This window comes from Chlamydotis macqueenii, chromosome 16, assembly GCF_036417535.1.
Source record: "Chlamydotis macqueenii isolate bChlMac1 chromosome 16, bChlMac1.mat, whole genome shotgun sequence".
NCBI classification, from domain to species: Eukaryota; Metazoa; Chordata; class Aves; order Otidiformes; family Otididae; genus Chlamydotis; species Chlamydotis macqueenii.
The window spans coordinates 15,595,417-15,621,128 of record NC_141571.1 but is presented as its reverse complement, the minus strand read 5'-3'; the positions used below and the strand labels follow the sequence as shown (position 1 = coordinate 15,621,128).

The following is a 25,712-nucleotide window of genomic DNA, read 5'->3' as shown; positions in this document are numbered from 1 at the left end:
AGCGCACCACCGCCCCAGGGAGGCCTCTACACAGGGAACTTAAATCTAACCTCGATAAATAAAACCAAATGTTTATTTACACCAAAGAATTCCAACACGGGATCTTTCACATATGAAGGACAAAGTATATATACACAGCAAGGGGTAGCAGGGCTGTAACAAGGGTGCTTTTCCGTTGTCAATGATAATATTTGTCCACAATTACTGATCTACCATTTCAGCTTAAGTTAATGTCTGCTCGCTCCTTCCTCTCAGTGCATATTTACAGGACTGTGAGGTAACTGGTATTCTCACCACATGGCACGTGAGGGAGGGGATGGTGGGTGAAGATGTGGTATCGGACTTGGCGCAGTCTGATTTTTTTCCAGCTTTAAGTAGCCACCAGCTTGAAACCTATAGAAACAATTTAAAAAACAATATACCCAGTAACAAACTAATTCCAGAGATCCGAGCCAAGCCGTGGCAGGAAGAACCCTCCACCAGCAAGGGGCCGGCTGGAGCACAGCTCACTCTGCGGGAGCGCCTTTCTCAGGAGGTGGCAAGGACTCCCATCGGATCAGTAACTTCATCTTTTAAGACTAAAATTACATGCAAGGGTGTGAGTTGGCGTTCTGGTTGGCTCCTAAGGAGACATGATTCAATCCAATTAGGGTTTCAGACATGATCTGCACTTACTTCATTAAGCTTACACCACCTCTCCATACTGGAATTGTCTCCTCAGCGTACCCCGGCTGAGTCATACGCAGGACATGGGGACAAGGTGAGCGGTAATTTAAGAATCCCCCTCCCCTGCCTCACGAAGACTTGGTTTGGTAGCCTCTGGAGAACAGCACAATCCCCCCGGGTGTAGGCTCGTGGAGGAGTAACGGTGGGAACATGAAGAGATTTCCAGCAGGATGCAAGAGCTTGGAAATGCTGTTGATTCATCTTTGTTCTTAAATAAAGAGTACTTTTTATGGGGCGGGAAAAAAAAAAAAAATACTGTCCGAGAAATATTCCATCTGTAGGTATTTTCAGGGAACCCCCTGAGTTACGAAAAGTTCAAGTAAAAAAAGAAAAATCAGCCTATAATAATTTTGTATATAATGACTGAACTACTATAAATCCACAAGCAACAGTTCAGACACGGTGCCTCCAAAGCGTTCATCCCCTCCCTTCCCCTGCCAGGCACGAGCTGCGTCCTGAGGAGAGGCGGAGGGGAAACCTCTTCCCCACCTGACTCAGCTCAGGCAGCAGGAGACAGAGCCCTTCACTACTGCTGAGCGCCTGCAGCAGCCGGAACGGGCATCCCCAGCGTGGTGGCGGCAGAAATGACGGGTGAGCCTGCTAGAGGTCCGAGGGGTGAAGGTGTTGGCACTGAAGAAATCCCTGGAAGAGAGACAGGGAAGCAGGAATTAGAGTGAAACCGGCGCATCGCTGTGCGGGACAGCTCAGCCTCGTGAACGCAGCGCTATCTTTCGCGGGTCAGTTTGCTGCCGCTTTGCTACGTTTTCGGAGCTGCCAACGTAAGCCGAGATGAAAGATCGGCCACCGTTCTCTGCAGCCTCTGAAAAGAGCTCAGGTTTGTACCCACACCGGTGTCACCGACGGGACGACGTACGGCAGGATCGCTGTCCTTCAGCCCGCTGCCAGAAAAATCCAACTGCAAAGCACTTGTTAAAACGGGACCAGAAAAGCAGGTCAGGCTGCAGCGAGGCCTTATTTATCACGCTCTCGCACCCGGTTTCTTCGTAGCCCTCGTCCTTGGTCCCGGGACATGACCTAATGCCCCACCTGCAGAACTCACCCTCCTGGATCCGCGTATAAAATACCACGCCCCAAGAAAAGCCAACAGCGGAACTGACCTGACATCATACTCGCACTGCTGACAGGAGTGCTGCCACCCGGCATGTTGGAGGAGCCCATCCGAGCTTGGTCTTTCACGATGGGATCTAGGAAGAGCACACGACCCTTAGGTGCCGTGCTGGCAACGCACCGACTGCCTGCGCCCCTGTGCTCGGCCAGCCTGGCAAGCTGCCTACGAACAGTAACAGCAGCCATCGTCTGCTGAACGCAGAACGTTCCACCAGCTCCAGCAGTGAGCACCCAAGAAGGTGCCAAGCTAACACAATCAGCTAAAAGTCACCCAAATGATGCGCTCTGGAGTTCAGCAGGACTGCGTGACAGCAAGAGCTGAAGGACATGAAGGTGAAGTTGATCTCCCCTCCGTGCTAAGCAATTGCGTAAAGCCAAACCCAGAAAACAGGTGTAGCGAGCAGGAAGACTATCACGAATTGCAATCACGTCTTGTCTCTACACACAACCCACGGCAGCCTGCGCGTTGTAGTGAGTGTCACTGGAGCTTCTTGTCTTCTGCAAGACGTCCCCAGTTCACCTGCTAACTCTTTATTTTCAGCTGCGGGTAAATAACGCTGCCATTGAGCAGAGACAACCCCTTTCTGTCTCCCGAGCCTACGGCATCAGACGAGGGAATTTTAAATTCTGCCCTGCCTCACGCCGAGTTCGGTACAACCCGTATCTCTGCTCGGGCACAAGTCAATTCAGCTGTTTGCCCAACCCTCACGTTCAAAGCTTTCAGCTTTACCAATGCTCATACTTGCACAACATTTCACTTGAACGCTTGCCACAGGCATAACACAGATCTAAACTGTTTCTTAATTATACAAACTCCATCAGCAGCAAAAAAAAAAAAACCACCAAAAACCAACAGGCCTGTTTCTCAACAAGCCAGCGTTACCTGGTTTTACCAAAACACAGGAACCCTGCTGAAATTAGCATGGGTTTCGCACCAAAGCTGCTTTAATAGGGTGCTGCTGACTCACTGGCCTGACATGGGCATCCAATGCTTTGTTTCCTCCGCTGGTGGAGGTGGCAGTGCCCTACTTTACCCACCACAGAGAGAAGCAGCCTCAGCTCCAGCGCAATTATTTGCAAAGACCAGGCTTATTATGCTGCCGTTCTTAGCTCCAGTCTGCACAACCTACTGGAACGGAGATTTCCCAGAGGCACAGGGAGAACTCTTTGGGCAGCAGCTGGCACTTACAGAAGTAGGGGTGTTCCATGGCTTCTCTCGCTGTGAGTCGTGACTGGTGATCATATCGCAACAGCTTGTCTAGGAAATCCAGAGCTTCTGGACTCACCAGGTGTTGGTTCTCACTGTGAACAAAGCGCTCCCATCGCTTACGGGAGTGTCTATAGAAAAAAAAATAAAATAAAAAAAAAAGACACACAAATCAGGTAGAGGACATCAACGCCATACTCCACTTTTTAGAAGAGCAAGGACTGCGACAGATGCCTGTCTCCGAGAGGCCGCTACTCGGTGTGGCGGCAGCAGCAGCGCTGAACTGCACCAGAGCGCGAAGCGGCAGTACACCGCGTCTCCACGCGGCGGCACAGCCACCACACCCCGGGACAGCACGAGGACGCAAGCTCAGACTGGATTTACAGGCCTGAAGTCCCAGCTTCTGCTCTTCCCTTATGCCCCAAACAACAGCCCCTTGTAGTTTTGGTATGTGTCACACAAAATAACTCTACGAGGGAAAGAATATGTAAATGCCATCATAAGCAGCAACTGCTCTTCTGCGCTGCAATTCTGAGAAACACGGTTTTGTTTTTTTCCCCAGAATTCTGGACAGAGCACCTGCCCTTCATGCTTTATGCTCCCGCAGTTCATTTACCGCACAGATGATATTTTAAAACCTTTCCTCAAGTCCGTGTGCGGATAAAGGACCACGGGAAGCCCTGGCAAAAGGGATCCAAGGCACAAAGTGACAGTTCTGAAGAATCCCGGCTCTGCTTTCTCCCATAAGCCCAAGGTTTTGTTTACTTCAAGGTCTGTTGACAAAGCAGCAGCTGCCTGGGTCTACCAAGAGCTTCTGAGCTACCGCAGATCTCGGCTCACCTGCCCAAGATGTCATTGAAACGTGGATCCAGCTCAATGTTGTATTTGTCAATGTAGTCATACAGATCCTCTGTTCCCAGCACCTTGGCTATCCTCACCAGCTGGGGACACACAGAAAAACAAATCACTGCTGTGAGGGTACGGTAACGCCAGAGCCAGCGTGAAGATACAGTAGCGCGTTCCCTTGGGGGCTTGAACCTGGTCTCGGTGATCTGAATCACCCACCACAGAGTCATCCCGTGGCTCTGACCTCCCCAGCCACACACAATCACAGGCATCGTGAACGCGCCTCGGCTCACAGTCCATACTTAGCAACCTGAGGCAGCTGCATCCCCTCACATCAGTAAAACCTGAGATTCTGCAACACTAGCTCCCTTTGGAGCAGGAAAATATTCAAAACCAACAGAACAGGATGGCAAGAATAACGGGTCAGAAGAGCAGAAACTCTAACTTGCACGTGAAGGGTGAAGCGTCGCCCCGGAGAGCTCCAGAATGAAGCTTTGAGAACAGAAGGTCACTGTTCTTCAATGTCTGCACACAAATTCAGATGCAGAGCACACGTTAAAGGTTTAAGAATAAAAATTTTGGCCTAAAGGCAACATATCACAGACTTCTCAACTTGTATAAAACTGTACCAAACTCAGAGTTTCTACAGAGAGGGGAGGGAGCGTGGGTAGTGGCAGGGGCTTTCCACAGCACATAACCTCAGGAACAGTCAATCTGCATTCCAGAACACACCAGCCTTAACAAAACCATTGGCATAACTTTTTCCAGATACCTACTGCAGAGCTCGTAAACACACAGCACTCTAAATCTAGTTCTGTTTCATTGGTTAGATGGTCTCACACACTCAAGAAAAGGAACATGGCTTCAGAGCAAAGAAGCCATTAGAGAAATGCTTAAATTCTTCTTTGGGTCCCTCGATAGAGGTGTGAGCAGGAAACCTTCGTTGTGCTAGAAGAACAGAGATTGTACATGACCAGCTCTCACCTGATCATAGTTGTCATGGCCATGGAAAAAGGGCTCCTTTCGGAATATCATACTAGCCAGCATGCAACCCAAGCTCCACATGTCCAGACTGTAATCATACATCTGTACAAAACCAGAAGGACAACTCAATTTCTAATGAATTAAGCAGAACAGACTCCCAACACTAACAGGGCCCCCCTCCCTCCAGTGACACAAACACGGCCATATTATGCTGGGAACAGCCCAAAATATCTACACGCATCTTCTTCACTAGGTCACTGTTCAGCTCCGTGTTCCAGTTACTCAAACTGGGATAGAGCAATTAGCAGAACAGCAGGTATCCCACTTTCCATCCTTGTCCATGAGGATATTAAAGACCAATGCCTCTTTCTATTCTCACTGCAGACTTCAATGTTATGAGAAACACGGGTGGAGCAGCATCACGACACGCACAAAGGGAGTGGACTGCACCGGGTACATGGGCAGATGAGGAGGTGCCTCAATTCAGAACCAGCACGATCTGAAAGCCACCAGTAACACCGTTTCCAGCTCACAGCATTTCCATAGTGCAAACTGCCATCAGACACGGGGATGTTTTTATTGCTTAATCTGGAAGTTCATGCAGTACTAGCTACTCCCACAAGGGCTTTGTTTCACTCCTGTACCTTACTGCAAAAGCAGCCTTGCTAAAAAAATGTTCAACATTTGTATTCCAAGATCCACGATGCTAGTTCCGCTGCTCTTCCTCAGGTCCTGAGACTACTCATTAGTTTTTCAATTCAGTGGCTTTATAGCCACTTCGGGGCTCTAGATATCTGGATTTCTGGTTTGCTACCTTGAAACGGCACAGACTTTCCACGTAAGTCAGTGATAAATCCTGGCAACTCTTACCTGATAATCTACAAGGAGTTCAGGTCCTTTGAAATATCTGGAAGCCACTCTGACATTGTACTCTTGGCCAGGGTGATAGAATTCAGCCAAACCCCAGTCTATTAGTCTAAGCTAGAAATGGCAGAAAACAAAGAAAAAAAGGCTCAAGGGATGCTCCAGCTCTCCACTGGCTGAGTCACAGTACAGGTGAGTTAAGTTTGAAGCTTCATTTACAAGTCTTCTACTTTCAATCAACTGGAAGTCGATCAGAGTATCTCTTTAGATATTCTCCCCACACCCGTATCACCAACCAGTCTAAATACCTCTCCTCACCAACCCACGTAACCCATAAAACGTAAAAAAAGCACCGTACAGAATTTCATTTTACATCTCTCCACATGATAGAAGTGCAGGCCCCCCTTGAAGATGTCTGCTAGTGCCACTACACAGGAGCACCCAAATGGGATCCTGGTTTGCCACGAGAAAAGCAGGACCTCTCCCTGCCTCCAGCCTGCCCCACCTACCTTTCTGTGCTCATGGTCAATCATGACGTTGTGAGGTTTCACATCTCTGTGCATGATTCCCATGCTATGGCAGTAATCTAAAGCCTGTAGGTGACACACAAAGAAGCAGATGCTGGAGCCACAAGAACCTTTCAAGTTCAATGATATTCAGAAGTTATTTCCACAAATATTTCCAAGACTACTCTCTAGTGTTTTATCCTGGACTGGACTGGTGTACCGCAGAAAACACCTCTAGAGCCCCTTCTCAAAGGCAGGTCCCAGCAGCAGAAGTGTTCTTACTTCACCTCGTGTGCTTCCTCATAAAAATGGAATTTCAGAGTCCCTCAGAGCACAGTTACTAGCCACTCCTGATCAAACAAGCCTCCTCTTCTCCAGACTCCCGAGCAGGAAGTATTTCAGAAGAATGGACAAATACATTTGACCGCCATCACATTAGTGCACAAAACCCAGCAGTAACAGCTTACAATTTTCTGTTTTCAGAGGCTACACGTACTTCTGATTTCGGATCTGAAGTTATTTCAGTGTACCCAAAATATCGTCAGAAAAAGGACTACAATTTGTTACAGAAACAAAACTGAACAATTGATACTGACTTGATATATATTTTTCTATCCAATACTTCCACACGCTTTCTCTTCCCCCTTCCTTAGTGACATGACAACCATTTCTATAGGATTAGCCGAGTGCAAATCCTAGAAATAAGCCAGTAAAACAGCAAAACACCAACTTACCTTCAAAATCTCGTACATGTAGAATCGAATATCATAATCTGTTAATGTCTGGTATAATTGCTGTGGGATACAAACACATCGTATCAGCGTTCAGCACCCAAGAAAAATATCACATCCCTGCCAATGCAGAGCAACCCAACCCTGTTCTCTGCTGCTCTTGAAAGAGCAGTAAAAGCTTCCCAAGTTACTCTGGTCCCACAGTCTGTTCCTCTCCCCTTACACATCACTTCCAGCTCTGCTCTGACAGTACATTGTGGTTCCTGTCACCCTCAGGCTGCACTCGCCCACCACCAGCACGAGGCGCTATGCCCGCAGGCTCGGTCTCAAGAAGACCCTGTGTGCTCTACAGCATTAAGCAGCTATTCCAGACGGCACTGCGCAGCCACTCTCCTGAGGCAGGTCAGTAGGGATGGGGACAAAAACATTTAAATCCCTTTTCCCAGAAGTAAGGAGAGTCACAGAAACAGCTGTCCACATTTAAAGTGGTTCCAATAAATAGTTATAGACTGAACATAAAAGTAAGATGTTTCAAAACAACAGGCACTGATGGCCCACAATACAACAGATCAACGTGCTCTGAAGGTGAGAATATCACTTGGAGTCTGGATTCTCATCTTTGCCTTCTGTGGCAAAACGGTGCTACAGGACCAACTGCAAACTTCTGTCCCAAGCGCATCTGCCTTTGGAGACAGTTAGTCTGTCGGAAGGAAATGATTAAACGACCTGCCTGCCCCACGTACTTGCCTTTCCCTAGAACACATTACAAGCGGCTTTCAAGTGGAAAACATGAGAAGTTCACATCCCACACTGTACCTTAAAGTCTGTGTTGTTTACATGTTCAAAAACCAAAGCGGGTGTCCGAGACTAAAAGAGAGAAAAGCGTTCAGCCATGTTAAGTTGAGACAACATGTTTTTATTCAGGATAACGAATGAAACTGTTTTAACTCCTAGAACTGCTAGAAGCCCCTCTGCCTCAGACGTACTTGTGATTCCTCTCAGACAGAGAAAGCAGAACCAAAGCCTGCAGCCCCTGGCAGCGCTGTTTGTAGAACAAATTAACTCGTCTCCGTTCACTGGTACCTCATCCTTACAGAGCCAGGGGCTGAAGAGACCTGTGGGGGAAGGGCCCCCTAAAAGAAGTCAATCAGATTACGAGCTGATCTGATTAAGCAATTCAAACGCAGGATTTAAAAGCGGGGGGGCGGGGGGGAAACAAAAAGCCAGATCAGAGCTGAAGTCAAACAGAGCAACTTCACCTGTAGCCCCCGTGTACCCTGTAAGTGCCTTCCATACTCACCACAGGATCTTTTACTATATCTGCAAGAGTGATTATATTGGGACCGCCTCGCAAGTTCTCCAAGATCTTGATTTCACGCTTGATTTTCTTCTTTTTAACAGGCTGAAGAACAAAAACCCAAGGTGTAAGACAAAGCACTCCAGTAAAGCAAGGCTCAGACAGCTCAACATCCAGGTGACAACGGTAGGTGACTGCAAGTCAGCAAAACACAGAGCTTTTGCAGGTTAAGCTCAAACAGCCAGATCTTGTGGTCACCTGACCGGGCATCACACAAGTAAGGGCAGAGGTATCTGCAGCCCCCTCTCTAACCACAGAACCCTGACAGCCACAAACACGAGTTTAATGTGAGCGAGCGTTAGGAAGATGGCGTTGTTTTTTTTTTTTTTTTTTTAAAGCTGTCTGAACATGATCTGATAGTCCAAAACTGAACTGGCATGTGGTAAATGTGTAACTATGAGAAGTCCACGTGCTATCTGAGGGCCACTAAATGAGGGTGTTTCACCAATCAAGGCTGTGGAATAACCAGCATCCACGAACTCCTTAATCTGGAAGGATATTACATATGCAATGGAACATGCAGAGCAGAAATGAACATCTTAAGGTCAGCAGTCCCCAAATCTAATCTATGGCTTTAAAGGGCAATGATCCTGCTAGCTCACAGGCCTCTACACGCGTGACAGCATGTCGGGGCACTGGCAGTCAGAGCAGGTGAGAATTTCCTAGCTAGCTGCTGAAGTGTTGCTTAGCTCCAAATAAAAACGTGTGGCACATCAGGATTTCTTTAAGGTAGAGGCTAATTCCTTACAGGCAGAGATGTGACTTGCAGAAGCCCTACACTCGGTTATCAGGAGGCTCAAAACGATGGCCCATTTCACTGAATGAGACTCCAAGGCCAGGCTTAAAGGATTTCAGCTTTAGAACATTGAACACTTTAGACCAAATGTTGCACTTCCTGGCCTCCTGATCACCTCACGACAGATTTTATCTTTTGCCCAATCCCCAGCTCACCTTGAGAATTTTAACAACTACTTTCTCATTATTTGTAATGTTGATGGCTTCAAATACTTCACTGTATTTGCCTCGGCCTAATTTTCGAACTAGCTGGTAGTCATCTTGATTTCTGTGGAGATAAAAAGTTAAAGAGTTCCAAAGAGCCGAGCCATTTCCACCGCAATTTACAAGCAAACCACTCCTTAAAATAAAGCGCCACCACACCTTCCAGACAAGGTGGATTAATCAGTGTCTTACGTCTCCTGAACGCGACGATTAATTAGGAGAGAAACAGGGAGCTTCTACTCGCCCAAGCTAGATTCAATCCAGAACTCATTTCTTCTGCAGTAGGTAACATAAGCCCAACTACGTATTTCAGCATCAGGGAACCCGAGCTACCCCTTCCACCCATCTATATATATTTGGAAGCTAGGTTTTAACTTGCATAATGTTGTTAAAAATCAACAAAGCCAGTAAGGCCAAAAAATGTAAGTGCTAGACACTTCAAAAACAGGCTAGGCACAAAACACCACTTATGCTCAGAAGACTTTGCGCATTTCAGGAACCAGGAACTGCAAAAGCTGAGGGCAGGACTCAGCCTGGGCCCTGCTATACAACAGCAGGGACGCAGAGCTGCGAAGCTGCTAGCCCCGCAGTCCGATTCTTGGGCTGTTTAGTCATGAGCTCGATTTAGACACCTCCTTCCTTGAAAAAGGAGCAGACATGTCTTTTCCAGTCACTCGCAGAGAGCTGAGCAACAAGTCACAAAATAGCATGTACCTATTTAAGTCTGCTGAGTCTCTTCACTCACCCTAGTCAGAAGCAATGTCAGGTGTTTTTTTACTTCTTTTCAGCCCCACACGCAGGGCTGGTCAGACTATTTCAGATAAAGATTTTCTGACCTCTGAAAGGACAACCTTCCTGACTACTTGGCAAAAATTCTCCAAAACAAACTCTTACGGGAGCTGCTAAAAATGTTCTTTGACAAGAAACAGACATCTGCCAAGCAGCAGGAAAAAAACCTCACGCAGCAGAGGTCCTGAACTCCCCCCGTGCACCACTACGCCAGATCCTACAGGGGTCAATCCCGGTCCAGGGACACCCACACGCAGCCCAGAGACTCACCCCCACTCCACGACATGCGACTCATAGTCCCAGTACTCCCGGGGTCTGTGTGTGTTCACATCCGTGTAAACTCTGGCCCTGCTCGGCACGGGTCCCGACATATCAGACAGGTTGGCGGGCGGAAATGATGAGATGTCCAAGATCAGAGGCTACCCGAACTGCGAAGCTGGACAGAAGATAAAGGCCTCAGATTCTTCCACCTGCAGAGAGAAAATAAACCAGAGGTTAAAATCTCAAGATACTATAAAAATATTTAAGTTAATCATTAAAAGCTGCTGGGAAGGAGAGGCTGGAGTCTAGCCACAGGCCTGGGATCATTTGTCAGAGCTTGAAAACAATTTGTCTGCGCTCTCTCCCACACGACAGGACCACTTGGCCCCGCTAGCAAAAGTAACACCCCGCCCTTGCAACTTACAGTACGACGCTTCCAACTTATGGCTGCAGAGCTAACTTTCCAAACGGGAAGAAACGCAACATGCTCTGTATCTGTGGGCTGGCTCCTTCCTTTCAGCTCCAGAGTGAAAGCAGCAGCCATCGGCTGCGGTCTCTCTCCCACCCAGGAAGAGGTCCTGTGCCGCCCCACGTAACCAAAACCCTTCATTTGCTCCAGCTTGCACAACTACCACCTCTTGCGAGGCACTAAAATGTGATGCTGTCAACAGAGCTGACAGATCAGCAAGGGCACCTGTGCAACCTAAATTAAGCCTTTTCTGAAGTTTCAACTTGTAGAAACACCAATTTTCATTTAAATCAGGACTTCAGGATTTACTTGCAATTCTTGAAAGGGTCTCAGCGGACTGGTTTTATCACTCTCACATACACTAAAACAGCTTCAAAACCACTGATTTTTGATTCCCAGTTGTTCCTATCCTTATTTTTTATTAAAATTCTGTGAACAGTTTCAACTCAGATTCAGCCTAATCTCAAATTATGTTATTTTCAGATAACCGAGCCATTTTATTTAATATGTGCACCAAAATTGCCAAGATTTTGAAGTTTAGCATTGAGCAGAGTGTTTCGATTTGTTTTATACTAGAAATAACCTGAAGCCTTTCACATGCTCACACACAAAGGTTTGTGTGGCTGTGTCGATTCATTCTGTGGAAAGGAAGGAAAAAAAAAAACCTCCAAACCCCAAACTGATCCACCGCTACTCTGCCTTTTCCACCCACTGGAAAGATGCGGGTGCTAACCGAAGCGCTCGCACACAAAGCAAGGTTGGTCAGCGCAGGAGCGGGTTTCCGGAGGCGAGCAGAGATCTAGCCGCTGTCAGAGCACGGACCGTCTCAGCTTTAAGCAGTCTCCCAGCCGCATATTCCTGTGCGGGCTGCCATAAACCAGCTTAACGGCATTTCAACACGATTGTCCAGGCTGCTTTCCCCACTAAATAAAAACGCAAATGTATTCACCTGAAAGCAGCATCAGGACCAAAATGTTATCCAAAGACAGGACTGTTGAACATCACTCCAGAGATTTCCATAGTACGACATTTTTTCCCATTTCCGCATACTCTGAAGAAGGCTTTCGCTATTCTGTTCACACGCTCCCGCACGGCCGTCTCATCCCACTGTCTCACACCAGGTACCCTCTACACATATCCCAGAGCCCGCCTGAAAGCGAGCAACATCTGCAGAGCAGGCGCCGCTGGCTCTCGTCTCTGGGCTTACTGCAGGAAAAAAGCAGCACCACGCTGCACAACGCAACTAAGTCCCAGCACAGACAACAGCATTCTCCAGAAGACCTCAGACATTTCTAGTGGTAAGCTACATCCACACCAATTAGCCCATCACGAGGAAAAGTACACCCCCAAGCAGCAGCGAGACAAGAAAGGACACTGGGAAGATCTCAGGGGCCAGTCGCTAGGAACCAGGCAGGGATTAAATGGCGTGAGCACGCTCAGAAGACTTCACGACAAACGCAGGCAGCCAGAAGAGTCCTGTTGGGATACCAGCTTTGGTCACAACTTTCTGCAGTCACGACATTAAATCCAACTGTCCACAAGAGAACGGCATCTGTGTTGGATTGAGATGCGTTATCCAGACACGAAGCAAAAGATTCTGCTGCAATGGTCTGAAGACATTTCTTTGCATTCTGCTTGTCCAAAGGATTTAGCAAGCACCGCCCCTTCCTCCTCCTTACAACATTATTTTAGCAAAGCTTTTAAGTTTTACAGTATTGAGACTAGTCAAAATAACTCAAAGTTACTGTAGGTCAAAGACAAATACTCTGATTTCCAAACATTTAAGGCAACAGCAACTTACTACAATTTATACCAAAGTATTGTCCTGCCTAAAATAAAAGTAGTGCCTTTACATCTCAAATCTTTCAGGAGTGAAAGCTGACGCACTTCTAAACATCTAAATAGAAGAATCTCCCTGTTGGCTTTCCAATAGCTTACAAGAAAGGAAGCCGTGTTGGAGCACGACAGAGTACCGTTTGGTGCGGAGCGCACGGCAGAGACCACGCAGCCCGTACAGCGGGCAGTGCTACAGTCTAAATGAGTATCACGTAGTTATTCGCTATGCCAATGCCATCCTTTCGCAGAAAACCGGCGACTGCCAGGCTGCAGGAGAAAGTAATAGCCCCATTAATCAGAAATTAATCAGAAAGACCTAGAAATCCGCTCAGAGCAGTTAGCTTAGGCTACCAGGACACATCACACCAGAAGAAAATTCTAGGTGCAAAATCCTGCTCTATCAGCAGCGTCGCGTCATTTACTGGAGGTCTGCAGCACTTCAGCCTGCCGCACAGACCGCAGCAAGAACCACTGGCTACGAAGACAGCGGAGAACGTGGGGGACACAGGTCCGACGTCCTCCACCAGGTCACACAGCTTGACCCGCAGCCGGTTCCACACTCAGAGGTGGAAACGCAGGCGAGGAATCTTTTGGCGTGGCCTAAGCCTCCTCAGGTGGTACGGGCCTTGGCGACACGGGTTATTTTTTCACCTACTGACACACAACGGGGTTGAAGACAGCTCCAGGTAGACAGAGTCACAGCAATCCAGCCCCAAGGTTAAAAAGGGACATGGTGTTGTTCCAACGTCCACAACAGAGGTGTGCCGGAGGCCTCAGCCCAGTGAGGGAAGGATGGGGCACACCAGCCAGGTGTTCAGCTAATGGAAGAATATGAAGTGTTACAAAAAAAAAAAAAGCTCTATTCCTGAACAAAATACACTTTCAGCAGATTACACAGCAATCATCTAAGACCTCAAATAATTTATGTGGCATGACTCAGACACTCAGAAATTAGATGTGCACTCCAAAAGCACACCCGGGCATTAGCAGAGCATGCAAGTTTACTAGCACACTTCCAGTGCAGGGAAATTCATTTGGCTCCAAAGTTTAGTCACTGTGTTTTTATTTCTCCTCAATCCACCTGCTTCTGCTAGGAGACGCACTGGCTGATTTCCTCTGCCCAAAACTCCCTGTGTAGGCATTAACTGCACCTATATATGTCTAAGATGACTTAGCAATTTTAATTTTTAAGCACAACTTATGCGACTGCTCCACCTCATCCAGCTTAGCAAGATCATCTTCAGCATACAAAAAAAAAAATAATAAAGAAGAAAAAGCAATCACGTTACCTAAAGCCAGATCAAATTTCACAGCGGATCCTTTTTGCCATGTAGCTCTAGCCTAGCAGAAGCTGTATGCTGTAACAGACTGCTCAGAGAAGGGTTTTTTCAGGAAATCATCGACTGCAGCGTCTAAGAACGGCACACCATGCCTATTACGAAGGCAGGTATTATTGTCTGCTGTTCTTCACATAGAAAAAGCAGAGAGTCTGCACAGCTAATTTGGGTTTAAAGCAAACAAAGTTACATACTGCTAAGGAATTTGTATATATTTTGCTTTCACTGCCCCTAGAAAGGGATAACGTTACAGTGGATCCAAGCTCTTTGACAGAAGGGATCGACATAAATAGCGATAAATAACGGGGACAGGTGTCGTCATGCAAAAGTCGGTGTAGCTTGCAATTTTAAGGCAGAAAATCTACAGTACGAGCAGCGATTACAGCTAGATGAGTGTCCTCAGCTTGTTATAAACAACGAGCTCTCTCTATTTCTGTGGAATCCAAACATAACGTGTCATTTATGAATTCCTGCATCAATGACAGAATCACAGAATAATTTAGATGGGAACTGCTAAAAGTAATCTAGTCAAAGTAGATCTAATTAGATCGGCTCTTGAGCATCTCCAAAAACCAACACACATCTCTGAAAATTTGAATTTCTCTGGTAGAGAAGTGTTTAACTAGGAAGCACAGCCATGAGTTTTTAGGCAATATACCAGAGGTCACAAGGAGAGGAAGACAAAGCGTCCAGTTACGGTCTGACACGCGCTGTTCGGCGCTCCGGGCTGCCTGGGCAAGGACAGAAAACAGCTCTTCTGTTTCAGCGCTTGCGGTGACGCCCCTTGGGAAGACGTTACCGAGCAGCGCTCACATGGCAGCTGTATCCAACCAGCACCAGGCAAGTTTCAGCGCTTGGTTTTCCCACACAGGCCTGCCCTTAAAAACATCGTTTGAGTATTAGCAAGCCGATAATTAGCTCATCTCTTACACTGCATCCTTATCAAGAGCACCCCATAGGACCCTGTTCATCCTGTGGACAAAAAAAAAAAAAGTCACAAGAACACAGCCAAACGCAGCGCTGCGTGTACAACTGATAATTACTGCGCAGGAGCGCCCGAGAGCCCCAGTCAAGAGGCAAAAACAATTGCGCTACCACCATATAGGAATTTTTTAATTGGAAGGTCTATTAATTAAAACAGATCGGTTCTTAAACGTTTGAGTTATTCTAACATTAGCCTATTGTCTGAGCAGCCTGGCAAGCTAGACTTTCTGTGCCTAAAGTTCAGCAAAACGGTAAAAAGCCTTTCAATGTTTACTTTGACTCTGATTTTTAAAACATTTTAATTTAAACCACTGTTACAAACCTCCTTTTCTGAAAAGGGATTTTATCATCCTTACAATGCACTCTAAACCCAACAGCAACCCCTGTCCCCACGGAGGATTTGATTTCTTGAAGTACGTGCACGCGCAGCACCGATACCCCATTAGCAGAGGAGTTTCCTATGCCCTCTGTCCGTCCAGATGTATCCACTTACAGCAAACAGCAACAACACGCAGCTAAGAAATCTGTGCAAATCAGTTTTGAGAAACAAAACTACTTAACATCTACTAAAATCCACCTCTGGTTTTTCCCGTCAAGAACAACCGAGATACTGGAATCTTTCTTTTCCTCCTTTTAAATGGAAACGTTTTTGGCACGGAGCTTCCCTCGAGCACAGTTACTCAGAACCCTAAACCTAAGAAGCCGCACCAGTATGATGCAGCGCACACACAGACTCCCAGTGAGCTGGAAGCCAAGAGCTTCCCAGAAGCCTGGTGTCCCGAGGAACCTGGAAGTGCCATCCAAGCGGTGACCTTTGCGGATAAGGTTTGGAGTGTAAACAACGCACCCAGGAACACCAGCGCCGCGTGACAGCGGCCTCCCCGCGGTGTGCTGCTAACAGCGCAGCGTGCCCTCGCTGTATCGTCCAGTGGTTCCACGTTCACCCAGGCAGCGGAGCGAACCCGGTGAACGACACTCAACAGCACACAAACACGGTCGTTACCTGAACTCAGAGTCAGTCAGCGGGGAGCCGCCCCTAATGAGTAACAAAGGCCCCGAACCGCACCAAGCCAAACGCAAAGAGCCAGGAAAATATTTCCATCACTTTATCAATTCAAGATAGACCATCCCAGACAACCTCACCTTCCTCCCAAGGAGAAGGCCGGATGCACGGGTTGGTCAAACAGGTCTAGGTGCTTTCCTCTCGCAAGCTCATGACCAGCTGCAATTGTGACAGACTAAGACCATAAACAGGCTAAGACAGACAGCAGCCGGTTCATTCTGCAAAAAGCAAAGTCCTCTGTCAGCGGAGAAGAGCAGAATTACAGTAACCAGCCTGGGATCAAAAGGTTACTCCTCCCTTTTATCCACAACTGCAAGCGAGACGTTACCTTTCATAGCAAATGGCTCAAACCCAGCCTCTGAAATCATGAGTGTGTAACGTGCTTTATTAATGAGAGGAAGCACTACAACGATCAGATAAAACTGATTGCGATTCCCTTCACACAGCCCATTTGTCCCTCGCAAGCCTCCCAGGGAAGGAGCACCCGCTTCTCCAGAGTTTGGAGAACATCTAGTACTGAATAGACACCACTGAAATTAAAAGATCAAGAGATGCTTAAATGCTACAGAACAGCCTGTTGGCAGCCAGCACTACTCAGAACCCAGCTTACCTTTAAAGGAAGAAATAATAGCAACCAACTTTATTAAAAATACGTTCTGTCTCACACAAGAAATCTGATTTGCCTATTTTCACGATGCTGGAACTGCAGCAGTACCAGCATGGAGCAGATGACCTCCAGAAGTCCCTTGCAACCTATATTTTTCTACGATTTCATAGCTGACATAGAAAAAGCCTGGATTAACAAAACGGACGTTTCACACCCCTGTCTGAAGGCCATTTACCTACTAAAGGGACATCATCAACTGAAAAACAGATTTTAAAATCTAATTGAATTCCAAAAAAAAAAAAAAATCTTAGATTTGAAATCAAACTGTTCTCTTAGTATTCTTTTTGGGATAGCACAGTCTGCTCTAACTACGTTTTTAAACCAAAATTATTTCCAGTTTTCTTTTAAATAGCTGGTTGTGTCTGGCTGTGGAAAAACAACAAGTTGTACTATGTTACAACCGTATATAACTACCTGAAACACCCTCCTAAAAAAAACCAACAGGCACAGTTGTGATTTAATTCAAAGCAAGACCTGAACAGTTGACAGGCTTAGTTAAACTAGAAGAAACATCTTGGAGTAATTCTGTAATAGAAATGTCCTAAAACTGAGAGCGGCTCTTCCTTCATCAGCTTCACCAATTCCTCGCAGCTCCTGCCAACGAAGAAGTCACCTTGTCATGAGGATCACAACCGATACGGAAATCACAGGACCGACCGCAAAACGGTTTTACTGTAACGCCGTATTTTATGATAACCCCCAGAGTCTTGGGGAAAACTTAACTCTCACTTCACAAACACAGAAAGCGATGTTGATTGCGTCTGACGCTCTCCAGGTGGCCCTGGCAGCATCACTGGTGCCCACCTAGCGGGAGTTCCGTCATAGTTAGTCTGCATTTTTGTTCAGACCCGAAACAACTAAATTTTAGTGGAGCTTACACAGACCCCCCATAGGTCTCCAGCATCTCAGGCCAAGTAGGCAACTGTCCTCCGCGATACTTTAGCGTTGGCAGCAGCACGTGTACCTGGGGCAGAACAGCCAGGATCTTCTCCAGCAGCAGGAGGCTGACAGTGACGGGAACGCTCCTCACTCTGTTTCCCAGGGGATTTTATAGAACAGTCAACTTCAAAAAGCTGTTCTCTTCCCACTTCTCCTCCAAAATCACAGACTTGCCTTCGTATTTTCAGAGCTAAGCCAGTCCACAGCACACGGAGCAAAGGGGAAGCTTTTCCCAACACAAAAATGCCAAGATTGATCTTGGATGAGGCCGTGTAGCTGTGGCAGGCAGTGACACCAGCAAGACACCCGAGCCCCGCCAGCCCAGTGCAGGCCCTGCCACGGTTCAGCCTCCCACAGATCACAGCAGATATCCTGACCGCCAGCGCTGAAGACTCCTGACACAACCACACAGAAGCGGCTACGAACGTAACCAGGAATTGCCAAACTAACCTGCGGCACAGCCACAGCAGAACAGAAACCCACGACGACACTCTTCCACCGGCATCTCTTCGCTGCCCCGCCAGTCCAGGCCAAGCAGAGAGCGCAGCGCAGGCGCCGGGGCTCTCTGGAGGCACACCTCTAGGCCTGACCACGCCAAAGCAGGAGTGCTCGCAAAGACTTCAACGTGAAGTGATTCTTTGTCTTCTAAAACCAAAGCTGCTGCCACTGGAGCTCTGGACAGTATTTTCCAAGAAATCAATTACCAAAACTACCGTTTCCGAGATCCCGGCAACGCCACATAGCTCCTCCTGAAGGCTCACAAAGGGGAATCTTTTAGCACCACTACAGGCTCTTCGCAGCTGACATCAGGTCACCCAGAAGCATCCTCTGGAAAGTTCTACCTTCCTAATTACTCCTAAGTGACACAGTTGTTGTTTTCTGCATTAATTAGGACACACCGAGTACTGAGAGGCTAATTGTTCAGCTGATTTGACTCCGGTGGTTGACGTACAGAGTGTGATTTAGCTGGAACTCAACTAAACCACAGCTACTCGTCTGTAAAAGTTACACGCTTTTAATTCCTCTGATCAAGCAACTCCTAGAGGCAAGAAGAGTCACCAGAGCCGAAGGACAAGCCAGCATACACTGCACGTAACTATTTCTTCAGGAAATCCCTGTGACCAGCTGTCCCCATCCAGCAGGCAACGCACTGCAAACCATCTTCACGGCTCAGCTGGCGCCCAGAAGGCTCAGCAAGAGACACTGGGTGCAACCCCCTGCCAGAAAGTAGAGTTCTAACATAATTCTTTAAAAATTCATCATTACTAACACAAGATGAACCTAGGTACAACCCTTCCAAAAATCAAACGCAAAAAAGCAGCCACTAAACTCTAGAAATCAGTGTCTACTACTAGTATCTACTACCACAGCAGCGCGCTGGGTTCAGACAGCTACAGCCAGCCAGGCAGCTCTCCTAGACACAGCAGGGGACGGGGACGTACCGACTAAGGCGTCAATACAGCACCCAGGTACCATGGTGACCGCAGCACCCATCACTCAGTGTAACCCAGCAGTGACCCGAACGCTGAGCCCACCCTCGCCATGATAAAAACCCCACACCACCGCCAGCCGCACGCAAGGACAACTTTGTCCGTCCCCACGCGGTCCTTCTCACCCTGCAATCGCCCAGGAAAGCCATGGTGCAGCACTAAGTCGCGGCTTAGGACGAGGATAGATTTATGCGCCTGGTAAGATGCATACGTTGGACATATGCCTGGATGGCATATGTTCTAAAACACCAAAACTTGTAACTTTTTTAGTTTGCACGCCGAGTTGACATGAATCTGGATGCTGCACAACGTCCTCGGCGAGCAAAAGCCCTCCTTTTCCTTCTGGGGCACAATCAAAGCGCTGCTTGATCTGCAGAAGGCAAGGCTGGAATCTGACCGCACACCGGTAACAGAGAAATCTGCGACAAAACTTCTACGAGAAGGAATACCGCAGGAGCTCTTGATTTTCCACTCTGGGGATTAATTTGTTGTGCGCGTCCACGCTCGTCCATTTTCAGAACACTAAAAATAAAGATTTAGTGACAACTCATGCACACGTGTGCAGAGATGTGCTGAGAAGCTGCCTCCTCCGAGGGCTCTGGCAAGAACAGGGGAGAGGCACCGTTTCACCTCCCTGGACACGCAGGAGGACGTGGGGGCACTTCTTCACGGCAACCTGCAGCCAAATTCCACCTTGGCCCAAAATTATTTTCCGCTTCTGTCTAGCATGCGTTTGATTCACCATTCACTTCAAGTAAATCGCCATACCACCATTCAGCCGTTAGATGAGGCAGCTGGACAGCCTGCTTTTAGAAAGTGCCTCCCTGTAAATGGCAACGTTCCTCAAAAATTAGAAACTGGTCATAAGGAGGACACAGCCTAACTCTCAGAAAGAAATTCTGTGGAAAACAAAAATTATTGAAATTGTAACCTTCCAAATCCGAGCCTGCAGCGATGCTGCCTGGAGTCCGCAAAGAACCCCACGGTAAGACTCGCGTCAGGCTCACGCTGCTGCTCCTGACCTACAGGAGACATCTGCGAACCACCGATCCCGCGATCACATCAACAATCCCATTTCTTACCAACCCTTCCTACCGACAGAGGTTTGGCACCTCGATGGCAAACGGGGCCCAAAAACCAGCTTGTGAAAGCACTCTGCTTTCAGCAAGGGCCCTGACGCCGGTTCAGAAAGCGGCAGGCTCCTCTTCGAAGCAGTTTTTCTAGGTCCAAAGGGGAATTCCGTTCCTCCAATGAGGTTCTGTAAATTCCAGGAAAGCCAGCTCTTGGAAGCCCCTGGAAGAGAGATCCAAGCTCAGAAAAATTATCCCAGAGGTGTCATACAGTCAAAATCAGACAACGTTTGCAGCCGGAGTCGCCGCAGCCCTCCCTGGTCTTAAGATCTGTGGGGTTTACCCTCTCACGAGCCTTACGGGACAATAAAATCTAAGATGGCACCAGTCTTGCCCAGACAGTTTATAAAACCGACACCTTAACGCGAGCAATTCAATAATAGGGGAAGAGCGGAGGTGACAGGTCTGGTAACCCAGAAAGAAATCTCTGCCTCTTCAGAAATGTGACATGAAATTAATCACACCACCACAATGTCACCCGTCTGCTTCTCCTGCCTTCCCTCCCCTCGTTCCTCAGAGGACACGTGGAAAGACAAAAAGAGAAAACTAGTTCTGTAAGGAGAAAATGCAGAGAAAGAATTCAAGCAGAAGGAATAAGGACATCTGCCATTTAATAAAATTTGGAAGAGACACATCCTCACCCCTTTTATCACAGAAGAGACACAGTTTCCTTCTCTCCAGCTCCACAAATCTACAACCACCTTCCGGTGTCCTGTCTTCCCAAGATTCCCGCCACAAACCCATCTCATGTCTCTACCTAACCTGCACTACCTGAAAACGCCCCAGATCTCAAACGCTAAGGCCCTCTGTGTCTCACCTTCAGGAAAGTCTTTTACCTTCAAGAGCAGCCCCCACTCACAGGTCTGCATTCACACTCTCACATTCCATCGCCTGTCTTCAAGTGAAGCAGTACCACCAACTGCCCCTGCACAAAACTAAACACTTTACCGCACGAAACACTCCACGATCCAATTTCCTGGAACCTCCTGCCACTTCTACCACCCCTCTTCCCAAAAGAACCCATTTCTCCTCAGTCCATGGACCCAGGTGCCCTGGCAAACCACGAGAACCTGTTCTGAATCTCCCAGTTGGAAGCCCCTGTTTTCTCCTCCAGCATCCGACTCCCTCAGCGCATTTTTCCGTATTCTGTGGCTCACCCCCCCCAGCACGCTCCCCAGCTACATTAGCTTCCCCTTCTTCGCCGAGGCAAGGCCGAGATGGTGTTACCTTCCTTGCTCCGGGGTTGATGTTACCTTCCTCAACCGCCTTCCAACTCCTCGCGGGCAGCAGCCAAGTCGGCAAACTCACCGGTTTGAGCTGCAGGACGTGTACACCGAACTCTGCTACCACCCACACCGGGAGCTACAAGACAGCAAGGTTTCACTGACGATGCATGAATAATCCAAATTATATTGCCAGGTAGCAGAGAAAGGAGGAAAATAAAAAAAAAAGGAAATCTCTCTGCAAGGATCACTGCCTGCCACCGAAGGTCTACGGATTTCATACTCAGGCAAAGGTCTGGACCTTTCCAACAAACCCTGCTCTGCCAGGAGGTACCTGAAGAGCCGGACTTCCAGCCTCAAGACGCAGGCGGATCTCCTCCCGAGGGCGGAAAGCAGACTGCCCTGCACACAGGATCGGACGCTCATCCCGGTCCGGTTTTCTTTTTCCAGCTACAGACAGCACGTGCCTCCACAGAGGACGCACCACTGCTGGAATATTACCCTAGTCCCAGTTTTAGGGCTATTTCAGGAGGTGATTAAGTTTCACACTTTCCCCAAATCCTGCCCAAAGTCTTCCCAAGCACAGCCCTCCCTCTCTGCACCCTTTTCTACAGCACTCCAACGGGAACAGCGCACAGCGCAATCGATTGCCCTGCACCCGCCCGTGCTACAGCTGGAGTCTGCTCCGGCAGAGCCACCTCCGCCATCCCGGCCGATACGGATACAGCAGGAACACCAACTGTGTTTCACCCGGAATATTTTAAGCGACCGTTATGTTTTTGAAAACGAGAGAGTGTTAAATAGCAAACTAAATCGCTACCTGCCCCCAAGTTCTGCTGCCTCCATGTGCTTCTCTCTACAGAGACGATGTCGCACCAGCCACCTCCGTCGGGTGCTGACCCTCAGGCGCAGAACGAGCTGCTTTTCCCAAGCCGTGCTTTTTACGGAGCACGCTGAGGACAGAGCCTGCACAAGCCAGGGGAGCACACAGCGCAGCCATCTCCAAAGAGACGCGCACAGCACCCAGTCTCGCAGCCTGGATTAACGGTCAGCGCAGGAGCAGCTCTCCAAGACCCCGGCTCACGGGCAGCTTTGCGCAGCCCAAGCCCCGTGCCACCGCAGACGCCTCTCACAGGTACCGGGGCTTGGAACGGGCACAAAGGACCGCACCACTGAACAACACGGGCTCAGGATCCATAAATTTAGTTTGCGGAAGAGAGGCACATGCCCTCCCGAGCCTCTGCACAGATTAACCACTGCTGTCAGCAGAAAACGTACCGATGAGTGAGCGCTTATAATCCAGACTTTATTGGTTGTACCCAGAGCCCTTAGTAAGAAAGGGTAACGTAATCTGACAACCAGCACGCGTGGGGTTTCATAATCTTATCTGCCCTTTCGTTTACAAAGCATATTTCACCCGCAAACGCGCAGCCCGTTGCCCCGGGGCACAATTACCCAAATTACAGCAGGGGCGCGACTGACCACCACTGCTTTCAGAAGAGCAGAGCCACCGGTGGGGAAATCTGAAAATCACCTTCCCCTGCACGCAGAAAGGCCCCGAACAGAGTCCCTGCGCAGCTGGGGTTGGGAGCAAGAAGAAACAGGCCTCTCCTCACCCCTCCGCACAATTCGCAGCCCCCTGCTTTTTTTGGGCAGGGCGGGGAACAGGAAAGACAGAGCCATTTAAGTAAATAACACCTACGCGGCCTGAACGTGCGAGCCCGGAGCGCTGGGAGGAGGGGAAGGCCACCTTTCCGTGAGGCCCTGCCCTTCCCGCGCGACCGGGGGCGGCAGGCGGCCCCGGAGCCGGTCCCAGGCCGGGCTGAGGGCAGCCCAGGCGGCCCCCCCGCCCCGCCAGGCCCCGCTCCCCCCGCCCCTGGTGCACGGAGGCCCCCTCCGCGGGCAGGAGGCGGCGGGCCCTGCCCTTCCCCGCCCCGCCGGGCCCGCCCGTTACCCCTACCCCTACCTCCCGCCGCCCGTTTCCCCTCGGCGGCCCCGGCCCGGGCCGCCCCCCCCCCTCCCCGCCGGGGCCCCGGTCCCTCAGCCCACATCGTGCCCGCAGCGGGGCGAGGAGGGGGGGGGGGGGGATGGGGAGGTGCGGGAGACACGGTGGCGCCTCCCTGCCGTCGCCCCCTCCGCCCTCCCCCGCCGCTGGGCCCCAGGAGGGGGGCCGGGGCCGCCGCGGCCCGCCGGTACCTGCCGGGGCCGCCCGCTCGCCGCCCGCCCGCCGGCCGCACACAGACAATATGGCGGAGGCACAAGGCTCGGCCGCCAGCCGCAGGGACCAGAGCGAGGCGCGCCGGAAGCGGAAACCCCGCCGCCCGCTGGCGCCAGACGTGCCGCGGGGAGGGCGGGGCGCGCATGCGCGGCGGGGGGGGGGGGGTGCCGCGCGCCGCAAGGGATTGTGGGGGATGTAGTCCGCCTGTGGGGCGGGCGGTGCTGGGTGGGGGGGGGTCCCGGGGGGTGGGGGGGGGGCTTCGGGCCTTGCCTCAGCTCCGTGCCCCCGGGCGCGGTCCCCTCCGCGGGGCTCCCGAGGATCCGCCTGGGGCCGGTCCCCTCCGCGGCGCCGTGCGCGGGGCCCGCCGCCAGGTGGCAACTGCGGCCTGCGGAGCCGAGGCGGGCCCGCAGCGCCCGCGGCCCAGCCGTGTGCCCCGCGGCGGGGGGCGGCCCGGCCCTCCCGCGGCCCCAGCCCCCGCAGAGCGGCGGGGCCCCGCACAGGGGGCATCCCCGAGCCGCGCGGGTGGGTGGAGGGGGCTCTTCCCCCCCACCCCCAGCGCTGGGCCCGACGCTGGGCCGAGCCCCCGTGGCCTCCAGGCCCCGGTGACCTCCGCTCGCTGCGTTTCTCGATTTCCCCTCGATTCGCTGTCTCGCAGCCCGGCGATCAGCTTTACCCCGGCACGGGCTGGCCAGAGGACGTCCGCAGACCCTTCCTCTACTGCAGGCCGAGCCCGGGGAGACCCCGGGAGGAGGAAGCGCCTGGAGGCGCAGCCGGACCCCTCTGCAGCACCGCACCGAGCCCCCCGGCAGGGCGGGAGCGCCCCAGCCCACGGCACCCTCGCAGCGGGGCTGGCCGGGACGCGTGGCCCTGGGCTAGTGGCAGCCCTGCCGCCGCGGCCAGGCTCTGGCCAAGTGCCGCAGCCCGGCCGGCGCTGTGAGCCGGCCTGGCGGGGGGAGAGGGGTTTGTGCTGAGCCGTGCCTGCGCCCCCCGCGCCCCGCTGCCCCTCGGAGCCCCCCTCGTGGGGGGCTGCGTGGCACGAGCAGGCAGCAGCCGGCCCAGCTCCCCCCGAGCCACCGCCTCACGGAAAGCTGAGCGCGGCCGCGCTTCGCCCCGCTTCCCTCCCGGTGTGGGAGTCTCCCCCGCGGGAGGTGCCGCTGGCCCGAATCGCGCAGCCCCGCGCCCCGGGTCACTCCCATTAGGTAAAGGAGCAGCGCGTCTTGGCGGGGGTATCTCCCTCCCGTGCTTTCCTTGTATTGTACGGGCCTGGGTCATCGAGGAAATCTGACAGGTCCTTCTGCTGCCCGGTGCTCGTGGGGGAAGCCCGGCCCCCTTCCCCCCATTGTCAGCGGCCGGGCCGTATCCTCGCTGCGAGCCCCGGCCCCTAAAAATAGCTCTTTGTCAGGCGATTGTTCCGACACCTTCGCGGCGGCATTGACGTGGGCCGGAGCGGGAGAGCGGTGGGGTAGGTGGAGGGGAAGGGCTGGAGGTCCCCCCCGGGACCGCTCCGAGCATTCGCCGCTGATAAACGGCCCCTGTCACGGGGAAATGGGCTCCCGGCGCGCGGCTGCGTGCCGAAGGCCTTCCTGCGCCGCTGCCCGCGCTGCCGGCGGTCACCTCTCCCCCACCTGCCCCAGCCCCTCGCCCTGGGGTCCCCAAATGGGGGGAGGCCTCTGCCCGGGGCGCACGGGGCGGGGAACGGAACCCCCCCGAGGGCTCAGACCTCGCGGCGTGGGGTCCAGCCCCGCACCCCGGCTGCAGAAACGTCGTTTGGTTTCCCAGGAGCGTGAGCGGGTCTGGATTAAAATAAACTCCCGGCCCGGGTGCCTTGTCCGGTGTCGCAGGAGACGCCGTGTTCGCCGCCAGCGCTGCCCGCAGCCCCGCTGAGCGCCCAAGCCTCGAGGTCTGGGCTGCGTGTCCCTGCGGCGGGGACGTGCCGGTCCCTGCCCGGCCCTGGGGGA

The 25,712-nt window shown here is 51.0% G+C and overlaps 1 protein-coding gene across 3 annotated transcripts; it reads right to left on the bottom strand.

The window, feature by feature from the left end:
- Positions 1–51: 51 nt before the first annotated feature.
- On the bottom strand, positions 52–23,854 carry CSNK2A1 (casein kinase 2 alpha 1). Of its 3 annotated transcripts, none has more exons than XM_086760975.1 (13): positions 23,733–23,854; positions 10,408–10,607; positions 9,301–9,412; positions 8,293–8,394; positions 7,809–7,859; positions 6,996–7,055; positions 6,265–6,348; positions 5,762–5,872; positions 4,892–4,993; positions 3,902–4,002; positions 3,044–3,192; positions 1,845–1,931; positions 52–1,368 (listed from the first exon to the last, which is right to left on the bottom strand). In XM_086760975.1, the coding sequence occupies exons 2-13, from the start codon at positions 10,506–10,508 to the stop codon at positions 1,253–1,255; spliced, it is 1,176 nt and encodes a 391-aa protein (XP_086617101.1). In that variant the 5' UTR covers positions 10,509–10,607; positions 23,733–23,854; the 3' UTR covers positions 52–1,252. The 3 variants fall into 3 exon arrangements, with proteins under 3 accessions (XP_086617101.1, XP_086617104.1, XP_086617105.1); XM_086760978.1 differs by lacking the exon at positions 23,733–23,854 and adding an exon at positions 20,266–20,471; XM_086760979.1 differs by lacking the exon at positions 23,733–23,854 and adding an exon at positions 20,279–20,471.
- Between the last annotated feature and the right edge of the window lie 1,858 nt (positions 23,855–25,712).